The sequence below is a fragment of the Lactuca serriola genome, chromosome 5 (assembly GCF_051521515.1).
Source record: "Lactuca serriola cultivar US96UC23 chromosome 5, Lser_US96UC23_V15, whole genome shotgun sequence".
Lineage (NCBI taxonomy): Eukaryota > Viridiplantae > Streptophyta > Magnoliopsida > Asterales > Asteraceae > Lactuca > Lactuca serriola.
The window spans coordinates 263,469,199-263,477,895 of record NC_136412.1 but is presented as its reverse complement, the minus strand read 5'-3'; the positions used below and the strand labels follow the sequence as shown (position 1 = coordinate 263,477,895).

Below are 8,697 nucleotides of genomic sequence, written 5' to 3'. Positions count from 1 at the left end.
TTCTTGGGTAAAGGCCCATGAAAGGAGTTGCGCCCAATTTGAAAAATTGGGCCATATTTGGGCCTTAGATGCTTAGTTTGGATTTTAGGTCTTGGTTGATTATCTGGCTTTTGGGACTTTCAGATTGGGAGTTTGGGCCTTAGTTTTGGACCAAGCTAGGTTAGGGGTAAAATGGTATTTTTACCCCGAGTATGGATCGTCTGTGTAGTTCAGTAGTGCGGTGTGAGTTTTCCTCACTGTACTTATGGATTGAAGCACCAAGGCTGACCCTTTGGATTGTTATCCTGATTAACGTATGATTGAGTACTATAAAGATCTGCTAGATCCGTATCCTGGTAGATAGGATGATGCTATGCTTAGTGGTCTGTAAGATCCGTCTGATTGTCTGTTGACTGGTTATATGTTTAGTTGTGTATATGTTTTTGTTATATGGGTGGGTTGAGACTGTACTGCTTTCTGTCGTCAGTCAACAAACCCGATATTCAGTCAACAAACCCGATAATGTTTATATAGATACGTTGTTATGATTTACTGGTCTTATATGTGTTTTGGATATGTATATGTTGACATGTTGTGTGTGGTTGGGTTGAGGAGGACCTGCTATATGCTGTAGGCCAACAGACCCAAGGCGTCCAGGATAGACTGAAGGCCAGTAGGGCTTACCAGTCAGACCGAAGGCCCGGAGAACGTTCCAGGTTGAAGGCCCGGTAAGGAGTACCAGCCATGTTGAAGGTTATGTGAGCGTACCAGATAGACTGTAGGCCGGTGGGGCATTCCAGTCAGACTGAAGGCTCTGTGGGCGTACCAGATAGACTGTAGGCCGGTGGGGTGTTCCAGTCATGCTGAAGGCCCTGTTTGCATGCTGTTTGTTGGTATATGACATCTGTCTGTGTGTTGGTACTTTGGGGGAACTCACTAAGTTTTGTGCTTACAGTTTTGGTTTATGGTTTCAGGTACTTCAGAGAATCGTGACAAGGCGAAAGCGTGACCGTACACATTCTGCTTTTATGACATTGATCTTAGTAGGCACTGATTTTTAAATAATGTTTTGGAAGCATTAATTTTGTAAACATTTTTATTATTAAATAGGGTCGTTTGAAAAGTTTAAAATTTTTTGAAATTTTCGGATGTTACAACGAGGGTTAGGGCTGCATCTGGGAAATACGTCAACAAATAGGAGGACTTCGATTGCCAGATGTCAGTCACCGGAGCTACAATAAACCACAAGGTCGCCACCATCTTTAGATCTGGAAAGTCAAAGCTTGAGTTTTTCAAATCCACAAATGTTATCTTCGTCACAACAATCCCTAAACTATGTTGATAACGAAGTTAGGGTTTTTCAAACCCTCAACAACGTTGAGACGGTATCCAACGGCTTGGGAAGGATAAAGGCAGTAAATCCGACAAATGATGCTTCGAAAAGACGAAAACCCTTACAACAAACCTAACGTTTTCGTCTCTCTCCTTCTTCAGTTAGTGACAATCCTCATTTTGTGTCTCCCCCTTTCCGGCGAGGCGTCAATTTTGTCGAAGCCGGACATCTGCTTTCAAGTTGAACCTAAGGTAGGTAAGGGGAGTCGTGGGGGATAAACACTCAAAGAATTTTCGTATAGTTTTTCTTTTAATTATTGTAATATTAAACAAATAGAAAAAGAAAATACTAGGGGTATATCCGTCATTTTAAATATTTTAAATTATTTTGGACCAAAACCGCAACAAAATGTTTATTTTGGACTAGTGGTACAACTTCAAAATATCTTGGACCAAAGTCTCAATTTTTGCAAACCACAGAGACCAAATTCGCATTTTTTGTCATTTATTTATAATTTTTTTCGATTTTCTATGTAAAATGGTACTTCCATATCTTTGATCATAAGTTTAGGGGGTTTATCGTAAAATTGTTTTGTGCCCAAACGTGTTGATCAACGATGTTCGGTAACTAGAATTCAAATGCCAGAGCCCAGACCACAACCAAATCAATGACAATGCTCAATGCTGTGATGTGATCACATTGTGGCAGCAACACAATTAGCGAGCGCGAAACAGACACTGATCGATCGAGAAATCTGACGAGAGAAGCAAATAAAGAAGGCGGAATCAAGCGCCACAGATGGCGGAGGACGGAGGAGGTGGATGGTTTCCGCCGATGGATCTATTCGTTCAGAGCCCATGCATTTGGTACAACTCATCATTCCTATTGAGTCCGTTCACTCGACAATCTCTTACCTCGGAGATATCGGCCTCATTCAATTCAAAGATGTCTGTATCCATCTCTCTCCTCTCCCTCTGATAATGAATTGTTCTAGATAGTTATCATAATCACAATGTATATTATTATCGTAGCGTATTTTGGTGCATTAGGTTGAAAATTATAGTAATTCCGAAGGTGATTTACTGAAATTAAGCTTTTGCTTGTTCGAGGACTTTTGAGTGAATGACCTGAAAGTTGCCATTAAGTAAATTGAGCACCACGGAGGTTTTCTTCCAACCGGATGTTTATGGTTGTTAGACATTCAGACATATTCAAAATTTCTTGCTAATCAGGAGCTCATATGAAAATCTGGTTACGATATAACTTCTATTTAAGTTCTGTAATTAGTTATTGTATTCTTTCCTCTTCAAATTCTAATTGATATTAAGTTGTTAGCGTTTATGTGCTAGTAATTAGCTTTCCAATCATACAAAATTGAGTATAATTAGTTATCCATAAAAGGCTATTAAGGTTATGTAAACTGTTCAGAACTAAGAAGTTTAAATTAGGAGCTGTGCTATTCATACTTTTGCTAACAAAACATTTTAGTGTGTTCTTATAAGTTCCTGATAGGTTAAGTGGAAAATTTTGCTCATGTGAACAGATCCTTTACATGTATATATATATATATATCTTCTATAGTTTGTTCTATCCTTTAATTTTTAACTTTATTGGTATCTACAGCTGAATGCAGACAAAAGTCCTTTCCAGAGAACATATGCAAGCCAGGTGAAACTTGCTTCTGCTTCTAATCTTTAAAACTGATATTGATTTTGCTCTGGAAGTTCATTTTTGCATTCTAATCTTTAAAACTGATATTGATTGAAAAAGAGAGTGTAAGTAACGTATTGATTATTGCTTTATTTATTTTGCTTCTGATTTGAAGATCAAAAGATGTGGAGAAATGGCACGAAAGCTGCGGTTCTTCAAAGATCAAATGTCAAAGGCGGGTACCACATGGTCATTAAAACCTAATATATTAGCTGATATTCATCTGGATGATGTAGAGGTAATTAAATATGTCATTTTATGTGCATTCATATATCTTTTATCCTTTAAAATAAATCAACCCTTATGATTGACATCTTTTTAGTTGAGACTTGGAGAACTTGAAGCAGAGCTGATTGAAATAAACACAAATAATGAAAAGTTGCAGCGTAGTTATAATGAGCTTACAGAATATAAGCTAGTTCTAATAAAGGTATATACTTATTTTAATTCTATTTTTTCATGGCTTCAAATTAACAAGAACTTCAATCTGTTCTTCAGGCTGGAGAATTTTTCAAAGCTGCACAAAACATTGCTACAGCTAAGCAAAGAGAGTTTTCATCAAATAAACTGCCTGCTGAATCTTTGACAATTCCTCTATTGAAGGATGATGTAAATATATTATTATTTTTACTAACATTATTATTTTTTATGATGACCTACCTACCTTTTGATGTATATTTGTAGGAATCAGAAAATGAACTAAGCAAACAAGTGAAATTAGGGTTTCTGACTGGGCTTGTGCCTAAAGAAAAGGCTATGGCTTTTGAGAGGATTTTATTTCGTGCTACAAGGGGTAATGTGTTTTTAAGACAGGCTCCTCTTGAAGAACCTGTGGTTGATCCTACTTCAGGACAGAAGGTTCAGAAAAATGTTTTTGCTGTTTTCTTTTCTGGAGAAAGAGTGAAGAGCAAAGTTGTTAAAATAAGTGATGCTTTTGGAGCAAATCGTTACCCTTTTGCAGAAGATCTTGCAAAACAATCACAGATATTAAAAGAGGTAGAAATTGTATAGTTAGTTGTTCTTATGTTTACTTATTACCATAAGCATTATATCTAGACATTATTTTTCTCATATAAACTGTTTTTCACAGGTATCTGGAAGAATATCTGAGCTAAAGATGACAATACATGCTGGACTTTTGCACCAAGGCACTTTGTTACAAAAAATAGGAGAACAACACGAACATTGGAATCAAGTGGTATTATTATTATTATTAACTCAATTGTTAAGCATGCTTAAAAGCATAGTAACAGTCACTAAAATTTGTTTCTTTTGAAATGACAAGGTAAGGAAGGAGAAAGCTATTTATCACATTTTAAACATGCTGAGTATTGATGTGACAAAAAAGTGTCTTGTGGCTGAAGGGTGGAGCCCTGTATATGCAACCAAACGGGTATGTTCTGACTTACATTCCACATTTTCTTGGATTTTTATTACTTTTATTGATTTCTCTAATATTTTTGTTAAACCTTATGGAAATATAATTTTGCAGATTCGGCATGCACTTCGGAAGGCAGCAATTGACTCAAGCTCACAAGTTGGCTCCATATTCCGTGTTTTGCACACAAAAAAGTTACCTCCAACTTTTTTCCGAACAAATAAATTTACAGAGTCCTTTCAGGCGATTGTTGATGCATATGGGTACAAATTCACAATATTAATATCATCACACCTTTTTTGTTTATAATTTCCATCTCTAAAAATAAAAAATAAATGTCCTGTTGTTTAAAAAAACAACAGGGTGGCTAGGTACCAAGAAGCAAACCCTGGAGTATACACTGTTGTCACATTCCCATTTCTGTTTGCTGTAATGTTTGGTGATTGGGGTCATGGTATATGCCTCCTTCTAGCAACTTTATATTTAATATCAAAGGAGAAGAAATTTTATGGTCAGGTAGCTAATTAGCTATAGTAAGATTAATTAATTCATTTGTTTGTTTGTTTATGTATGTATGTATTTTTACAATAATAAAAATTTTAAATGTTACAGAAGCTTGGAGACATTGTGGAGATGACATTTGGTGGGCGATATGTCATATTGTTGATGTCACTTTTCTCCATCTACACAGGATTGATATACAACGAGTTTTTCTCAGTTCCTTTTGAGTTATTTGGTCCTTCAGCCTATGCCTGTCGGGATGATTCTTGCAGGTGCCTTTCTGTATTTATTTTATTATTTCAAAAAAATAAAATAAAATTTAGTCTGGTTTGATGCAGAGATGCTACAACTATAGGGTTGATAAAGGTGCGTGATACTTACCCATTTGGTGTGGATCCTGTATGGCATGGGACTCGTAGTGAGTTGCCATTTCTCAACTCGTTGAAGATGAAAATGTCGATTCTTATTGGGGTAGCACAAATGAACCTTGGGATTATCTTGAGTTTTGTCAATGCCTTGTATTTCAGAAATAGCTTGAATATATGGTAAGTTTAATTTAATTTCTTACATAACATCTTGCAAATAGAATATTGATTTATAAAGCTCATGCAATTTCCAGGTTCCAATTTGTTCCACAGATGATTTTTTTGAATGGTCTGTTTGGATACCTTTCCCTTCTTATAATCGCAAAATGGTACACTGGTTCAAAAGCTGATTTATACCATATAATGATATACATGTTCCTAAGCCCCACTGATGATCTTGGTGAAAACCAGCTTTTTAATAACCAGAAGACAATTCAGGTTGTAATTTTTAATTTTTAATTCTTGTCTTTGTGAATAATGTTTTCTTTATTTTTTATACAAATCATTTTGATTAATTATCACCAGATTGGGCTGCTACTACTTTCACTAATTGCAGTCCCATGGATGCTGTTTCCTAAGCCTTTCATTTTGAAATCACAACATAACCTGGTATGTAATATGTATGCCAAGTGTACTACGAATCTAAGCTAATAAAAACTACAAAGCATACATTGGATCTTTTTTGATTTTTTTTTATTGTGTTGTAGAGGCACGGAGATATAGATGAGTATGAACTGCTGGAAGATATAGACGACTCTTTGCATGGAGAGGCTAATGTTGATTCGGAGGGTGATCATGAATTCGAGTTCAGTGAAGTATTTGTTCATCAACTCATCCATACAATAGAATTTGTTCTTGGGGCTGTATCAAATACAGCTTCATACCTTCGTTTATGGGCACTCAGGTATCAACTAATTAAAGCCCCCTGTTTACTTTTTTACCCAATTAAATGGAATTATTGCAACCATTCTCTTCTTTCTTAGTTTGGCACATTCGGAGTTGTCAGCTGTATTCTACGAGAAGGTTCTTCTACTTGCATGGGGGTAATTAATTAATTAAGTTGATTCTGTTTATAAGTCAAACTAGGTGTGAGCCCATGTATTACATGGGTGTATTTAGAACAATTAAATATGTATAAACATTTGAAAATTTTGAATTTATAAGAAAAATAAAAAACATATTGAATTACTAAAATTAAAGTGTTTTTCTCTTTTAAATTTAAACAAATCATTTAGATAAAATAATCAAATCAAATTAATGAGATTTTATTTTAAAATTTTGAAATTACAAGGAAAGCCAATTAATGAAATTAATATGCATTTATTATTAAATTTAAATATCATATAGAATTTAATAAAATAGGAAAACCACAAAATTACATATGAAATAAAAATTAATTCAAAATAACCACAAAATGACATGTGGCAAAATGAATGAAGTGGCAAAAAAACCCTTCATTTATTAGAGAAAGATTAAAGGTCGGTTGTCATATATAATTATCGTTGTTACAAATTATAATTGTTTTTAAATTCGATTTATTTTCAGGTATAACAACGTTGTCATCCTCATCATAGGCATCGCTGTATTCATTTTTGCAACAGCAGGAGTGTTGCTAGTAATGGAAACCCTAAGTGCTTTCCTACACGCATTAAGACTTCACTGGGTGGAATTCCAAAACAAGTTTTACGGAGGAAACGGACATCAATTTCGTCCCTTCTCCTTTCAATTACTCGGTAACGAGGATGAATCAACTTAAATCAATCATATCACTCTTTTCAATTTCGAAATGTAATAATTCGTATATACATGTTGACTGTTTAAAAATAATAGTAAAATATTGATTCATACCAGAATATTCAAACTAGTGACGATGGATTGCAGCAACAGTGGAGACCATGGAATCGACACCACAAACATTGTGACCCTTGCAGATCTTGTAATACCCGTTTTCACCCCAATTCTCTCCCCATGAGTTCTTGATAATCCAGTATGGCTTCTCCTTCAATCTTATGGGAGCATAACCAGAAGCACCATAACCAACTAATAACACACCATGGTCTAATCTCTTTGAGCATACAAACGGGCATGACACTCCCCCAATATACGTTTGCATATAAACCGCATTGATAGCAACTGCAAGAGGACCATGTTTGACCAGATTAGCAGCGATCTGGTTTTCGTCAAGTGAGACCACGCTGAAGTTGCTCACGGATGCCACGACTTTGGTTTTGTCGAATTTGCAGGTTCCATGGTCTTTGGCTGTGTAAGGGTAGTCCTTCTCTCTCATGAGTCCACCGGCTTTTAGAGTGTACTCGAATGCGCTGTTCATCAGACCTCCATTGCAGCCTGCGTCGCATGATCCTTTTTCTTCTGGATCACACTGCATGTACATAGAATTAACGAGATTAAATTTTTACGATAAATTTAAAACCAATAAATGGAGAATTGAATGAAAACGAATTCAATATCAATCAAACCTCATGATCACAATCAACGAGTTGCTGCTCGCTGAGGCTCTCTAGCTTTCCAGTCGCAAGGAAATTTGCTCCTTCTAAAGCTCCGGTTGTACTAAACGACCAGCATGATCCACATGAACCCTAATTACCATCATCATTCGAAAAACGACGTCAAATCCAACTTCGATATCAGATCATGTAAATGTATTTAAATTTTCGAGTTAGATAATTAGATGGATTTACGGAAAAAAATTAAGCACCTGATTCTTCACACCAGTAACGGCACCATGATCTCGCCAATCGAAATCGTCTGGAAGATTATCGGTCGGAAGGATCGGAGCTTCGCTGGCATCGGCGGGGAACTTGAGACGAGACCTTAATCCGAGGTGTTTACTGAACTCCTCTGGCGTCATGTCAGAGAACTGAGTAACTCCGTGGACAGCCGAAGGATCAAGCTTCTGGTGGCGCTCAGCACGGCGCAGGTTAGACTTAAAAACTGATAACCTGTAATCGTGCTCCTCCTGGGATGCGTAGGATTTCATAAACTTGCGCTTGAAGGCACCGAAGTGGTCTTCCTCGGCATTTAACTGGTGATCTTCATCCTCCACCACCTGACGGATGAATATATCGCCTCCGGATTCATCGGCAGCAAAAGAGGTGGCAGCGACGCCGGCGATCAAAAGAGAAAAAGCGAGGAGGAGTGAGAATTGACGATCCATGAGAGAAGGAATATAAATGTTAAATGTAGATACAATGTGGTATTTGTATATATAGGCGGGATGTATAGCATTAGCAACAATGTAGGAAGCCTTCGCTATCGTCGTGATGAGAACGGCGGTTGCTTGGAAGCGAACGGGGAAGTGGTCCCAGTGAGAACATGCCACGTGGCAGAGTTTGATTGGTAGTAGTTGCGCGAATTGCTTCTCGTTCTATATATTTCTGTTATGATTTGAATCTTATCTAGAACTAGAACAA

General features: G+C 36.6%; 1 protein-coding gene and 1 pseudogene across 2 annotated transcripts; one reads left to right on the top strand and one right to left on the bottom strand.

The window, feature by feature from the left end:
- Positions 1-1,945: 1,945 nt before the first annotated feature.
- Positions 1,946-7,022, top strand: LOC145054183 (V-type proton ATPase subunit a3-like; annotated as a pseudogene). Its single transcript, XR_013684720.1, has 17 exons — positions 1,946-2,259; positions 2,936-2,980; positions 3,138-3,260; positions 3,345-3,452; positions 3,521-3,631; positions 3,707-4,018; positions 4,113-4,220; positions 4,308-4,415; positions 4,515-4,663; positions 4,763-4,916; positions 5,013-5,173; positions 5,240-5,446; positions 5,521-5,704; positions 5,792-5,875; positions 5,974-6,170; positions 6,250-6,309; positions 6,812-7,022. The product of XR_013684720.1 is annotated as a V-type proton ATPase subunit a3-like (transcript).
- On the bottom strand, positions 7,019-8,456 carry LOC145054185 (cysteine protease RD19A-like). Its single transcript, XM_079002328.1, has 3 exons — positions 7,983-8,456; positions 7,744-7,863; positions 7,019-7,646 (listed from the first exon to the last, which is right to left on the bottom strand). Exons 1-3 carry the CDS (start codon positions 8,439-8,441, stop codon positions 7,128-7,130), a joined length of 1,098 nt encoding a protein of 365 aa, XP_078858454.1. The 5' UTR covers positions 8,442-8,456; the 3' UTR covers positions 7,019-7,127.
- Between the last annotated feature and the right edge of the window lie 241 nt (positions 8,457-8,697).